This window comes from Eschrichtius robustus, chromosome 2 (assembly GCF_028021215.1).
Source record: "Eschrichtius robustus isolate mEscRob2 chromosome 2, mEscRob2.pri, whole genome shotgun sequence".
NCBI classification, from domain to species: domain Eukaryota; kingdom Metazoa; phylum Chordata; class Mammalia; order Artiodactyla; family Eschrichtiidae; genus Eschrichtius; species Eschrichtius robustus.
In genome coordinates, this window is record NC_090825.1 from 105786741 (window position 1) to 105802487 (window position 15747).

A 15747-nucleotide genomic window follows, 5' to 3' on the forward strand; every position below is an offset into this window, starting at 1 on the left:
CGTAAGGTTAAGAAAGTGGATAATCTTTGGTTTTCCATTAAAAAAAAAAAAGAATGTGTAATACATGAACTTTGGGGGGGAAATCAGCATGGTAGCTGCCACCATTATATCTCTCTTGCTTGATGCAACCGCTATTATCTGGAAATCTTTGAAAATACATAGGATAAGTCTCCTGTTTCTGGAGCGAGGTCCTTCCTGGAGGCTGGGACTGGACTGGACGACCCGGTCTGGTTCATCGTCATCCCCGTGGGCGGCCACGGCACAGAGTAAGTGAGCTACACCCGGTAGCAAGGGTTCCATTCTCGCGTACGGAGGTTGCGGCGTGGAAGGTTGGGCAATCCTGCTAGAGAATGCTCCTAGAGCTGGGCAGCACCCAGCCCTGCGGGCAGGAGGATCTTTGGCCCCAAGTACTCCAGCAGGTTTAATTTGCGGCCAAGGGTCGGGGCTCCGGGCGAGCGAGACGGGGCGGGGCGCGGGGCGGGGCGGGGCGGGGCGGGGCGCGGGGCGGGGCGGGGCGGGGCGGGGCGGGGTGAGGCGCGGGGCGGGGCGGGGCGGCGCGGGGCGGGGCGGGGCGGGGCGGGGCGGGGCGGGGCGGGGCGCGGGGCGGGGCGGGGCGAGGCGCGGGGCGGGGCGAGGCGCGGGGCGGGGCGAGGCGCGGGGCGGGGTGGCGCGCGGCAGACGTGGCAGCGCAGGGACGTGCACCTACGGTGGCCATTTTGGAGGTGGGGGCGCGCGCGGCGAGCTCTTGCCCGTATCTTGCTCGTCTTCTCGTAGTCCTACAGCTCGGCCTTTCTAGTTCCTACTCTTCACTGCCACGGAGACACTCTTTCCGGCCCGCAGGTGAGCGTCAGCCTGGCAGTAACGCGGGTGCATGCGGGCGGCCGGATGGGACGCGGGCTCCCAAACCGGCGCCCAGGGGCGCCGTGGTGCGAGGTGGGCGGGCCGGCAGGCGCCCCGAGAGCGAGGGTAGTTTGGGAGCTCTGCCGTCGTGCATTCCGGGCGCGGGCCGTGGGTGCATGCAGGGTTCAGGGTGTGCCTCGAGAGGCAAGCCGTTCTCGCCGCGGCTTACACGGTGGGTGCGGCCCGGGGGTCTTATCCGGCACTTTGCTCCAGTTCCGGGACCGACGCCGGCGCCCCGGGCTGTTTGGCTCCACCTTCCACCGCGCTGGCCGGAGGGGAGAGAACGAGGCAGGAGCCCATTGACCTTAGCTCGGCCCAGCCCTTCTTGGAGACGTGGCAGAGCTTGCGGGGAGGCCGCTACCGCCTGGGAGACTCCTAGGTCAACAAATGGGGACGGGCAATGGGATGTAGCTTCCTTTCCCGTGGGTTCCCCCATCGGTGCCTAGCGCCGCTCCGGAGGGGTTTTGCACTCCGCTGTCTCTTTGTTCGTTCCTGGGAACTGCTTGGGGCAAGTTTGCCGGATAGCTCGTGCTCTAAATTGGCAGAATTTGTCCAATCCAAGGGAGTTTTTGTCATTCGAAGTAGTTATTTTAAGAGACAACATGTACATTTCTGCGAACGTGACACATTGTGGCATTCCAGTCTTTTCCCTGTACAGCTGCTATTTTGTCAGTGAACATTTATGGAAGTTATTTTGGGATAAGAAGTGGGAATGCAGAGACAAAACTCAGACCTTCCTGCAGCAGTGCTCACTAAAGGGTAGTAGAGACTATCTTTTGAACCGGTAATCAACAATAATAATCGCTTTCAACGAGCTTTTACGTTTATCAAACCTTCATTATTCCATTTCTTGTATCTTTATAAGTAGCCACCTACTTTTTAACTGAAGAACCAAGACACAAGCAAATTGGAAGATCAGGGTCGGTCCAGAGACTGAGGACTCAATTTTCCAAGCCATTTCCATCACTTTTTCTTTAATGCTGATACATTAATATACTTTTTGTGTCGAGAATGAGCACTAGAACCTTTACCAACTCTGACACTTTGCTGTTACTTTTATCACAGGAGCTTTTCTTTAGTAGAAGGTATTATGTTTATGCATCCAAAATTTACCCAATATTGTCATTAAGCCAATTCTCAAATCATATGGCTTTTAAAGACAGAAATTGACCAATTATTCCATTTTATGGGTTGTATTCATTGTACAGGTTCTTTTGCAAATACATTCATTAATATTTATCTTTAAATATGACTTCTACTAATTACTATGAGAATTGGTAGCATCTGTAGGAGGAAGATGAATAACCAGTGGAGAAATGAGATGAAGAAAAGAGGTAGCTTTGTCAGGGAGTGATAAAGTCCTCAGAAGGCCATTCTGTCCCTGATTATCTTCGTCTGTAAGTATTGAATGAAAGGGTTTTGCTTCCCTGGATACCTGTTTTTTACTTACTGCCATAGATCTTTCTTCTACATTCACAACAAAACTTTTTGAAAGTGTTGTACATATTTGCTTCACCTCACACCTCAGTCCAGTTGAAATTGGCTTCTATCCCCACTATCCCCACTCCTTCTATGGAAACGGCTCTCACTAAGTTTTATCTCCAGTTTGGCAAATCCATTGACTTTTTCATATATTATCCTATTTGTCTTTTCTGTAGCATTTGATACTGTTGCCCATTCCTACCTTGAAACACTCTGGCTTTTGGACACCACAGCCTCCTGGTTTTCTTCCTGTCTTTCTGGTCTTTCATTCTTCTCTGCAGGCTTTTTTTTTTCTCCTGGGCTCGTCTTCAAGGGTTCGTTGGGCCATCTTCTTTTTTCTCTTGGTCTTCTCAGATAATCTTTTTTCAGCACATGACTCTTAGAGACTATCAGTAAACTGATGAAGCCCACATTTATGTGGTTTCTGAGCTGCAGACCAAGTCAGCGGTACTTGGACGTTTCAAGGAGCTTGAACTTAGCATGTGCAGTATTAAATACTGCATAATCCCTCCTCTCCCAAGATGTCAGACATACACCTTGACCTCCTCCAGTGTTCCCTGCCTTACTGAATGGCACCACCATCTCTCCAGTTGTGCAAGTCATGCCTCTCCCCCTCCTGGACCCCATATCCAGTCTATCACTGAGTGTTAACCACCTAAACATTTCTTGAGTCCATCCACTCTCTCCATCTCCACTATCATCACCTTAGTCTGGGGCCAGATAACTCTTTCTTGTGGGGGCCATCCTATGCATTGTAGGATTTTTAACAGTATCCCCAGTCTTTACCTACTAGATGCCAGTAATACCCCCTAGTTCTGACAACCAAATATGTCTCCAGACATTGCCAAAGGACCCTTGGGGGGGAGAGGGGCAGAATCACCCTCCTCCACTCCCCATTTGAGAATCACTAACCTAGGATGTTATTTGAACTACTTCTATATCTTTCTTAATGGTCTCTCTGCATCTACTCTGACTGCCCTATGGCACAAACTGCATACTGTGGTCAGAGGAATTTTTCCAGAACACAAATATGAATTGCCAAAAGCTGGAATCAGCCTAAATGTCCTTCAACAAATAAATGGATAAGCAAACAGTGGTACAACTATAAAATGGAATACTATTCAGCAATAAAGAACCAACTATTGATATATCCAACAACTTGGATGGATCTTAAGAGCATTCTGTTGAGTGAAAAAAGCCAATCTCAAAAAGTTGTGTGCTGTATGATTCTATTTATGTAACAGTCATGAAATGAGAAAATGGTAGAGAACAGTTGGTTGCCAGAGCTTATGGTTGATGAGAGGGTGTGACCAAGGAGCAGCATGTGGGAGTTTCTTTGGGGTGATGGAACAGTTCTGTGTCCTGATTGTGGTGGTAGCTACATGAGTCAGTGCATATGATGAAACTTCATAGAACTACACATACACACACACACACGTGAATGTAAAAACAGGTGAAATCCAAATGAGGTCTGTAGTTCAGTTACTCGCATTGTACCAATGTTAATTTCCTGGGTTTTATCACCGTAGTCTAGTTACGTAGGCTGCCATCATTGGCAGAAACTGGGTTTAAGGTACTCATGAAGTCTGCTCTATTTTGGCATCTTCTTGTGAATCTGAAATTTCTTCAAAAAAGTGAAAAGACCCAGTATGTCATTCCCAGTTTGAATGTCCCACAGTGACTTTCTGTTCTTAAAAGACCCAACTCTTTAATTTGGCTTATACGTCTCAGCACAGTCTGAGCTCCTGTCCATGTCTCCGGTCCTCATTATTCCTTTCTGCTTTTTGCTGCATGCGTTTTCTTGAATGTGTCAATGTCCCTCAGCCTTCCAGGGCCTTTATACCTTCTCTATATTCACTTTTTCTGGCATGTGCCCTCTTTAGCTCCTTTCCCTTGCCTAATTAAATTCTGATTGTCCCTCAGATCTCAGCTTATATGTGACTTCCTTGGGGAACCCTTTTCTGTCCGCAAGTCAAAACCGTATTCCCAGCGAGCAGAATTGTCCTTACTCTCAGAGCACATCGTTCAGGCTGTGGTTCATTGTTATGTTGCTCTTATTGTTTGACTGTCTCCCGGACTGGACTTTAAGTATCCCGTTTGTTTTGCTTACACTGTATTTCCAGAGGCACCAGTACAGTGCTTGGCAAGTGGTTGACTGTCACTGAATATTTGTTAAATGAGTAAAAACTTCAAATACTTACTTGGTAGGTTTAGAAGTTTTGATTTTATACTTGAGGCAGGCTTGAAAATTTGTAATTTTTAAGGAAGTTTTCCCACATTTTGTAACCCATTTTTGACTGTTAGGTCGAAATGCTATCTAGTGGCATTTTTGCTACAGTTAACTTTTCTAAAACCCGAGACATATCATTTAGCCATTATGGGGCACATTTTAGAATGTAAACTAAGAAAACCTGGGAATCGAGCACAGTAAAGAATTTTTTTTTACTGTTAACAGGAGTAGCCCGCATACACTGCTTAATGAGGAGAGAGGAAGTGTTTCAAGAATACTTTAAGTAATTTATTTTTATTTTAAAAGTAATAGTGACTGGAATCTAGATATAAATCTACCATGCATTCATGTGGCAGAAATTAAATTAGTAATTTACTGTTTGAAATATATGGGGTAATTAATTACTTAGTTAACGTAAAATTATTTCTCAGTAATGGAGTAGGTGTATGAAAATGTCTCAGATTGTTTGCACATTAAATATTCTCACAGACTATTAGGAATTTTGACAAACCCTTCACCTGGAGATAAGTGGCATTATAAACAGTAAAGACAGACATCTGTCTGTTGATTATTTTAAAAAACTATTCTCTAACTATACAAGGTTTAAAAATATACTTTTTATTACTGTGTAATATTTATTACATTTTAATATTTTTACAGTTTTACCGTAATTGAAGAAAAATGATGGAAGAGAGTGGAATAGAGACAACACCACCTGGGACTCCTCCACCAAGTTCAGTGGGACTGGCTGTCGCTGCCGCAGCGGCACAGCCATCTTCCCCCCCAGCCCCTTTAGGTACGTGCAGTTGTCTAGCGTCAGTATGTTTTGAGGATAGTCAAGATACTGTCATCTTTTCTCAGAGTCATTTAAAAAAGGCATAGAGGCAGACCTCAGAGATACTGTGAGTTCAGTTCCAGACCACTGCAATAAAGTGAATATTGCAATAAAGTGAGGCACATGAATTCTTTTGTTTCCCAGTGCATATAAAAATTATGGTTACACTATACTGTAGTCTATTAAGTGTGCAATATATTATGTCTAAAAAAAGAATGTACGTACCTTAAGTAAAAACTTTGCTAAAGTATTGCTTAAAAATGCTGACCATCATCTGAGCTTTTAGTGAGTTGTAATCTTTTTGCATTAGTAACATCAAAGATCACGGATCACCGTAACAAATATAATAATAATGAAAAAGTTTGAAACGTTGTGAGAGTTACCAAAATGTCACACAGAGACACAAAGAACAAATGCTGTTGGGAAAAATGGTGCTGATAAACTTGCTTGACACAAGGGTTGCCACAACCCTTCAATTTGTAAAGCGGAGCAAAATAAAATGAGGTGTGCCTGTATATTAAAAATTCTGTAATCTTTGCCAGGATGAAGGGAGATAGCCTTTTTTAATTTAAGCCCGAAGACAGAAAACATATGTTTTGCTTTATCTTAACTTTCGTTCTTTATGTTCATACTGACTAGAAATCATCTTTGTTATGACAGAGATATCCTAAAAAGTATGTGTTAGCTTTGTCTAATGTTCTGTGACTTTGTGGTGATTAACCTTCTGACCAAAGTTTGAGCCTTAAATTGTGAGGTTTTATGCTCATATCAGCAGGGATGAAAAACGGCTTTATTTTATTAAAAGCACATCAAAACAAACAAAAACACAAAGGTCTGCAATACCATAACTTAATTTTACATAGCTGCTGCTTTTACTGATGGGAGTTGAAAGTCATTTGCACTCAGTCATAGTCGTATATTTCAAATCACACATTTAAAAATAACTCTTGGGATAGGGTCTGTTAAATTTTGAAATTTTCCAAGAAGGCAGTAATGAGACACTTTGAAAACTAAGTGAAAAACATTTCAGTGACGCATTTTTTTCCTGCCCTCCTTTTTCTAGCTGCAGCCAGCGCTTTCTCTTCTCCAAGCGTGTCCTCTGTGCAGCCCCTGCCGCCACACACGTACTCCACCCCTCAGCAGTCCCTGCCTCCTGTGAGGCCTTCGCCACCCTTGCCCTTTGTGCCTCCTTCACCGGTTCCTTCTGGTCCTCCACTCATTACCTCTTCACCACCTCATGTTTCTCCACCAACTGCTGCTGCCTTCAGTAACCCTCCTTTATCCCACTTCCCACCTTCCACTTCTGCCCCAAACACTCTCTTATCTGCCTCCGCTTCGGGTCCTCCCACATCAGGATTCTCTGTCGGCTCAGCCTATGACATTACACGAGGACATGCAGGAAGAGCTCCCCAGACACCCCTGATGCCATCTTTTTCTGCACCTCCGGTGACAGGTAATTCTCTCTCCCACTGATACTTTGAAACAAGTGGTTATGGTGAATGTTTTATTTATTTATTTTAAAACAGCTTTATTGAGGTATAATTCACATACAGTTCAACCCTTTCATGTGTACAGTTTAATAGTTGTTACTGTATCTATCGAGTTGTGCAGCCATCACCAAAATCAATTTTAGAACCTTTTAATCACCCCAAAAGAAACCCCATACCTATTAGCTGTCACTCCCTACTTCCTGCCAATCCTCATGGCCCTCAGAACCACTAATCTACTTTCTGTTTCTATGAATTTGCTTATTTTGAACAGTTCATATAAATGGACTCATAATATGTGTCCTTTGTGACTTAGTGTAATATTTTCAAGATTCATCCATGTTGTAGCATGTGTCAGAACTTCCTTTTAAGACTGAATAATATTCCATTGTATGGATATACCATGTTTTGTTTATTCATTTCATCAGTTGATACACTGTTGGGTTGTTTCCACTTTTTGCCTATTGTGAATACTGATTTTATGAACCTTTGTGTGCAAAGTTTTATGCGAACATGTTTTCATTTCTCTTGGGTTTATACCTAGGTGCAGAATTGCTGACTTTTTTTTCCTGGAGGGTTTTTTTTTTTTTTAATTGAAGTATAGTTGCTTTATAACATTGTGTTAGTTTCAGGTGTGCAGCATAGTTATTCAGTTATACATATATCTATATCTATTCTTTTTCAGATTCTTTTCCATTATAGGTTATTACAAGATATTGAGTAGAGTTCCGTGTGCTATACAGTAGGTCCTTGTTGTTTATCTGTTTTATATATAGTAGTGTGTATCTGTTAATCCCAAACTCCTAATTTATCCCCTCCTTCTCCTTTGATAACCATAAGGTTTTTTTGTATGTCTGTGAGTCTATTTCTGTTTTGTAAATAAGTTCATTTGCACCATTTTTTAGATTCCACATATAAGTGATACCATATGATACTTGTCTTTGTCTGATTTACTTCACTTAGTATGATAATCTCTAGGTACATCCATGTTGCTGCAAATGGCATTATTTCATTCTTTTTTATGGCTGAGTAACGTTCCATTGTATATGTGTATATATATATCTATCCATTCATTTGTCGATGGACATTTAGGTTGCTTCCATGTCTTGGCTGTTGTAAATAGTGCTGTGCTGTGAACATTGGGGTGCATGTCAGAATTGCTGACTTTTGAACAACTACCAGACTGTTTTCCAAAGCAGCTGCACCATTTTACTTTCTCACCAGCAGTGTATGAGGGGTCCGGTTACTGTGCATGAATGTTTCATTCCCTTTTCCTTGATCTCCAGAGCCTCCTATTTTCATTTAAATTATTAAAATAAAGCTGATGTTACTTAATATATGATTTTTATATGATATAAAACTTAGTACATGATTAGTATGTGGAATGGCAGACAGAATTCGAAAATTTTGTCCTAACATTTTGTGCAGTTATAGAGACATCAAGGTGAAGTCTGAGAGTATTTTAAAGCTTTACTTAAAAAATTATCAGGACTGAATGGTCCAGGGAGTAGTTTTATTTAGCCAGGTAAAAGTTCAAAAACAAATAAGTGTATGTGCCATAAGTTGGTGGAATTGGACTATTTTATTTTCTAGGTCAGTTACGCCTGTACTTTTTCGACTTCCCTGGAATGGTTATTGGAAATCAATATCAAAACTTCATCCTGTCATATTCTGCCTATTGTTTCTCATTTTAGGAAAAGAAACAATTTTGTTGTGATTTTATAATCCAACTTGGCTTGTCTACCTTAACAAATAAAATTTTTTCAAGAGTACAAGTATGACACCCATGTGTATGTATATGTGAATTTTTTTTTTGAGTTAAAATAGGGTATATGGATATGTTTACTAATTTTTACATGCTTTTTGTATGATGGGCTTGAGTGCTCATATCAGTTATTTTTATGCTTTAAAGAGATTCAGACTATAGCTGCATCCAAGTGCTCATAAGGCAAACATGAAGTACTTTAGGATGTATATTTTCTGTCCATTTTCAGGGCACTTGGTGTAAGCTTATGAAGAGGGAAAGAAATTTCTTCTTTGGAATTTTGTATATTTTATAAAAGTTTAGGTGATTCTTTGAGCTCATATCTCAGTGTTGAAATGCCTGAGTATATAGTTACATTATTAAAGCTGTTTTGAACTACTCATCTCATATGTTGTATCTTCTTTTTATAGGAAATAGTTTATGGAATAAATTACATATATTAACATTTTTGCCATTAACTAGGTATTTTGCCAACTCCCATTACTCAGCAAGCTGGTTTGACATCTCTGGCACAGGGAACTGGAACCACATCAGCCATCACTTTTCCAGAGGAGCAAGAAGATCCTAGAATTGGTAGAGGGCAGGATGAAGCATCTGCTGGTGGACTCTGGGGTTTTATTAAGGTAAGGGGTGTTTACTTTAAAAATCACATTTAATTTTTTAATTATAAAACTAACATATTCATTAGAGAGAATTTTGAAAATAGAAAGAGGTGTAAGGAAAAATTAAAATACCTTTTATTCTTATTACACTTTTTCTATAGTTCCTCTGCCTTTTGGATGCGCATATCTATGTAAATGTATCTCTTTTTTAGTGAAAAGCAAACTGGAGTAGTGACACGACACAATTTTGTGTCTTTTGTTTGTCTTTACCTAGTGTGTATCATGAACATCTTCCCAGCTATAAAATTCTTCAGGCTGCTTTACCCAACATGTCATTGCATTTATTTCCCATGTTTTATTTCACTTATCTGTTATTGGCGTTTTCTAATTGTAATTCTTATTAAATTATGATGAGCACTCTTGTATGCCAATCTTTATGTGCATCTCTGTTTTATCAGTTAATTCTTGGTAAATGTCAGTGTGAGCATTTAAAAAAATTACTGATACATATTGCTCTCCAGGAAGGTTATACCAAGATATATGACGTCATAATGACATCATAACGTCATTCATTTGCCAGCAGTGATTTTATTAATTGAAATATAGTATTTTCTAATTTGATAGGCAAAAAAATAATACCTTGTTTAAATTTGCATTACTTTGTTACTCAATTTGAACTTTTTTTAATGTGATTTTTGGCCATTTGTATTTTATTTTGTGAAGTCTATATTCATGTTCTTTGCTCAGTTTTGAATTGGGATGATTTTCTTTTATAATGAATTGATAACTCTTAATATAAGAAGAATATTTTATTATATGCTATCATATGTTGCAGTAGCCTCCATTTTTATCTTACATTTCAACTTTATTATGCTTTATTGACACAAAGCCTTCTAAATTTTGGGGAGTCATTTCTATCAATTTTTTTTTCAATTTTTTTAAATGTTAAAAGTGACATTTACCTACTACATTATATGATAATTATTTTTTTATGATTTCTTCTAATTTTCTTGTGGTTTCATTTTTTTTACTTACCAAGTTGATATAGCTGATACTTACTTTACTATATTATATGAGGTAGAAGTCAAACTTAATTTTTTTCCAACCACTTAATCGACTGTTCCAAAATCATATCCCAGTGATTTGATATGTTACCTTTACCTTAGTTACTAAATTGTGTGTTAACCTCAGTTTCTGGGCTCTGTATTTTATTTCACTGCTCTGCCTGTCCTTGCAGCAGTACCACACTATTTTAATTATTGTAACTGTTTATTTATTAACACTAATATTTATTGAAAGCCTACTCTGTGCTGAGGTGGGGGTGAAGAGGATTCATAGATGAGTCAGATAGAAAAGTCAGTTCTGAGTCTCTGCATTCATAAAGGCAGATCAGCATTTGGTTGTGTAAGTTTGCAGTTTTCTCGTCAAAATTTTTCTTTGCTGATCTTTTCTATTTATTTTTCTTAATGAATTTTGGAATCGCTTTGTCAAGTTCCCCTCAATATTCTGAGGGTTTGGCTGCAATTTAATTACATATTAAACGTATTTTTAAATTGGTAGCTGGTTAAACTGATTTACAGCGTTTGAGTTTTATGTATCAGAAAGATGGCATTTTTCTAAGCTTGCTTCTTTATATCATTTTGTGCTTTTTAAAGGTCTTCTTTATGTAGAGACTGTCACTTCTTTTCCTCATTAAGAGCATGTGTCAGCATGTCAGTTACCAGTTGTAATACTCAGTTCAACCCTACAGATCTTGTAAATAACTCTTCTAATGTTCAGCATAAGATGGGTGGACAGTCTTAAATATCAGTGTTCTGAACTCATCTGTTTTTCTGAACCACCATAGTTTAATGGTAGGTTGGGACAGGTGGAATCATGGCCTGTTAGCCAGATGCCATCTTTAAGCCTCTTCGACTGTGGGAGAAGCATAGATGGAAGGAAATACTCAGATCTGGTTCCTTCTGTCTAATAGTGTGGTTTTAGGAATTCAGAGGACTAGGTCTGGCTTTATTAAAAGGGAGAATTTGGGAACAAAACAAATAGGAAGTAGGAAAAAAGAAACTTTCATAGAACAGAGTATTATATATTAAGGTAATAAGTAACTGTTCTGGGAAATAAAGAGAAGAAATGTTTTTACTGTTTTTATTTTTATATTAGGGAACAAAATATAAGTCTTCAGAGACATCCAATTACAATCTTTATTTGGGACCTTGATGGACAAGTTTTGCCTAGTCTTTTATATAGATAAATAAATAAATAGTAATGAAATGAAATAAAAATATACGTATACATAGAAATGAAATAAACATATATACATACACACATATATATACAATAAACCTACTTCCTAGGCCAGTGTTGCTCGAAGTGGGGTAAGTAGATTGCTGTCACTCTATGATGAGATGAGAAGAGAAATTGAGAGGAAGCATTTTGAAATTTCATAGCAATTTGACATTGCCATAACCTTAGTTTTCTTATATTTTACAAAAGTATAGCTCTGCAATGCATTGGAAACTTAAAAACAATTTTTTTTTTTTCCTCACCATCCGGTAATCATGGTATTCTTTGCTTAGAATGAGTATTTACATGTGAATTTGTTCTGTGCAGGGTGTGGCTGGCAACCCTATGGTGAAATCTGTGCTTGATAAAACAAAACATTCAGTAGAAAGCATGATTACAACGCTGGACCCTGGCATGGCTCCATATATCAGTATGTACTTAAAGTAGAGCAGCATCTGCCACATAAAGTATGTGCTCGTGTCAGCCAGAGTGTAATCCCGCAGGTCTTGTCATTAGTGAAAATCCTCCTATATTCTTACATTGATTGTCAGTCTTGGTTTTGATACTTTTAATTCATCTTTTTCTTAGCCACCATTAAATAAATTTTGAAAACTTCCCAGAATGAACTTTGGAGGAGTAAAAATGATTTGAATTATTAGTATACTTACTGATTTTAATTATGAATATGGTTAGTGTTGCTTTATATGAATTTTACCATTCATTGTTGACATTTGAAGTGTTGCTTTGTTCATATTTGGTTTTGACATTTCTCCAGTTATTTATTTTAATTAAATGTGTTTATGTGTAACTCAGGAATAAAATTTTTATAGGCTGTTAATTTACTAATAATATGTCATTACTAGGTTTGTTGGGAAAGCTATTTTAATCACCTTTGAACCCTCATTACCAAGAATCCTCCAGACGGTTAACTGGAGGATTAATTTTTTATGTACATATCCAGTAAGTGAAATAACCTAATCTCTTAGCAGGATTTGTGACCAATTATTAGTAATTCTGTTGAAGATAACAATTTAGCGGCCAAAGCTATGCACCAGGTACTTGAACAGAGATTTTCAGTAGCAATAAAAAGTCAGTAGCTTTCATAAGTCTTGAGTCTGTTGGTAATTGTCTAGTAAATGTCAAAGGGCAAGACCTAATAATGATAAGTACCATTTATTAAATGCTTGATCTGCCAGATACTAATTCTCATAAGAGCTCTGCAAGCTAGGTGTTATTTTCCTCAAGTTTTAGATGAGGAACTTGTGTTCAGAGAGCTTTATTATTATCCTAGGTCACACAACTTGGTGGAGCTAACACTTAGCTACTTTGCTTCCCTTTAAGTGGAAAATTGAATCAAAGAATTAACTCAGCTGAATTGTTCTCTGTGTTTGTAATTGCCAGGGTTTAGAAATTGGACCTTACCATATATACTGATTTCATATATTCATAATAATCAAGTTTGACATAATTAATGCAGTATATATGTTCTTCTCTTCACAAGCTCTTATTTTTAGTGAGGAAAAGAAAGGAATTAGTATTTTTGGAGCTCTTGTTGTTTTTATGGGTACTGTGTTGGATGATGAAATCAATTACCTTATTTAATCCTTAGAGCAAGCCCTGTGAGGTGGCAGGAATTTTTCTGTGAGGAAACAAGCTCAGTGACTTCCCCAAGGTAACAAAGCTAGTAAGTGATAAAATCAGGACTCAAACCAAACACTTTTCTCAGGCCAGTACTCTGCATGACATCTAGAAAAAGGAAAATAAAACGGGGAGAGAAAAGATACAAAATGAAATTCCTATTATTAGAAGATATAATAACATATAAGCTTAATCACCTATAAAAAGCAATAATACTGAGTGTGAAAAAGCTATTGACAGGCAGCAAAAATGAGACCATTTGGATCTAACAAAACCCTAGTAAAACTTACCATGTTTTTATAGAAATATTTTAGAAATCACCATAACAATTTCAAATGTATCAGGAAAGCACAAGAACTATTAGAAATGGACTTTAACACAGTTTCAACGTTTTTTTGATTAGCTCTCCCTTTATAATCATTAAAAGTGGCATGAGTCATCTTTGAGCTGAAGCCTAATGGAACAGTACTTAGCTAGATAGGGTTAAGAGATATGTCCCACATGGATACAGTCTTCCTCTTCTTTCCTATGGTAACCCTTGCTTATAGGATTTAATAATTTAAGAAATTCCAGTAAAGACGAGATCTGTGGAACATTGTTTCAATCAGGAAAAAAGAAATCCGTAATAAAAAGCCCAAATATTTGGAAAATATTTTCAGCTGTTCCGAAAGATACTTACTGAGGAAAAGCATTGTTTCTAGGGCAAAATATTTCACGGTACAAACAGCTTTCTTGAGAAATCTCAGAGTAAGATGCTATTAGATGACAGGGTGAAATGTGTCTGCTTGCATCAGGCAGTGTAGTGAAAAGATACAGACCTAGATTTGAGTCCTGACATCATCGCTGAGTAGCTGTGTTACCTTGGGCGAGACCTTATGAGCCTCAGTGTCCTCAGCCAATAAAAAGGTAATCTATAGCTTGCATTGTTTTGCCAGGTTAAGAGTAATTATGTAATAAAATGTTAGTGCATGGTAGTAATTATGAGAATTTCATTATTTTAATTTGGAATTGAAACTTTCTTCTGGTGTTTGTAGAATCTGGAGGTGAACTGGACATTGTAGTGACCTCAAATAAAGAAGTAAAAGTTGCCGCTGTCCGAGATGCCTTCCAGGAGGTCTTTGGCTTAGCTGTGGTGATAGGGGAAGCTGGGCAGTCCAGCATTGCTCCACAACCAGTGGGCTATGCAGCTGGATTAAAAGTGAGTAATAGAGCATCTTTTTCAGGATATAGTAGCTGGCAGTTCATTTTTTAAAATTTCTGATGATAATCCTATGGTCTATATGGAGCTTTTGGGTTTTTACATACTGAAATATTGATTTGGTTTTTAATTAGACAATCTGTAGTGTTAGGAAGATACAGTGGAGTTTTAATTTAAAGAAACCTAAAGTAGGTTTTGATTATCGGGGGAGGGGAGGAACCACATGCCAAGAGCACAGAAAGAGAGCAGTTTTAGTCCTAAAAGAGATCTTCTTAACCCAGTATTAACGTTTAAATCCATTACTGAAATTATAATATCCCTTGAATCCCGTAAGCTTTTTATTACTATCACTATTAATAATACTTTACACTTTATGTATTTCTTCATGGTTTATGGGATTCTCATATATTTGGAAGTTTCCAGAGTAGTAATGGGGTTCTAGTAAGCAGGTTGTAAATATACCTGGCAAAGTCCCCCTTTTCCCTTGTATTTTCTGTTATGGAAAAACCCGAACGAACTTTTTGGCCAACCCAGTACTTGGCCAGGGGACTCAGCACTCATCCAGAAAGTTTTCTTAACTTACTTTCTTTGAGTCTTCCCTTTCCCTGTCCTTTTAACTACCTTGCCTTAGAGACCCGACTAGCTGGCATGTTATAGGCACAAAGGCTGTATATAACCAGAGTGTGCCAAGGTCTCATCAGCATATAGAGACCTATTAAATTACATTACCAGTAGTAATGCACTTACCAAAGGAAGACACTGCCATAGTTTTTGGTAGTGAGGGAAGAAGACCTTGTGATTAAGTCTATAGATACCTATATAAGTCTATAGATACCTATAATAATATAATAATATAGATACCTATATAATCCCTATGTTATAGTGGCAGATAATAGAATGGCTTATGTTGAAAACAAATTTCACACACTTGCATACTCACAGCACCACTTGGATATCGTATACTTTGTCTTCTGGACTGTTACCATTAAAAAATTTGTCACATACACAAGCCAATCCCATTACCATAGTAGACCTGGCCCCCTCTTGCGTGCTAAGTGTTAAAGTTCCAAGAGTTCTGCCCTCCCTCTCATACACTTTTTACCATCAGTATACAAACACGCAAAAACAAATGAACAGTTCATCAGCATGTAAACACTGCTCCCACCTTAAAAAACAAAAATAAACCAAAGAGAACCTTAACAAATTTTTTTACCTTACTTTCCCCATCACCTCCAACCTTAGGTTTTTGCTCTGTTTTGCAGCAAAACTTGCAAAGAGTTGCCAACACTTTTATCTCTAGTTCTTCTCTTCAGTCTCTTACACCCACCCC

At 38.7% G+C, this 15747-nt stretch overlaps 1 protein-coding gene across 2 annotated transcripts in view; it reads left to right on the forward strand.

Moving 5' to 3' along the window:
• Window positions 1-687: 687 nt before the first annotated feature.
• The window catches only part of PRRC1 (proline rich coiled-coil 1), a 44089-nt gene continuing 29029 nt past the window's right edge, over window positions 688-15747 (forward strand). Inside the window, exons 1-7 of one of the 2 annotated variants that reach the window (XM_068535800.1) lie at window positions 688-840; window positions 2182-2297; window positions 5273-5408; window positions 6511-6900; window positions 9162-9322; window positions 11909-12011; window positions 14254-14417. In XM_068535800.1, coding sequence (XP_068391901.1) covers window positions 5294-5408; window positions 6511-6900; window positions 9162-9322; window positions 11909-12011; window positions 14254-14417 — 933 coding nt within the window. In that variant the 5' untranslated portion in view covers window positions 688-840; window positions 2182-2297; window positions 5273-5293. The remainder of the gene's footprint in view (window positions 841-2181; window positions 2298-5272; window positions 5409-6510; window positions 6901-9161; window positions 9323-11908; window positions 12012-14253; window positions 14418-15747) is intronic. The other variant, XM_068535799.1, reaches the window with a different exon arrangement.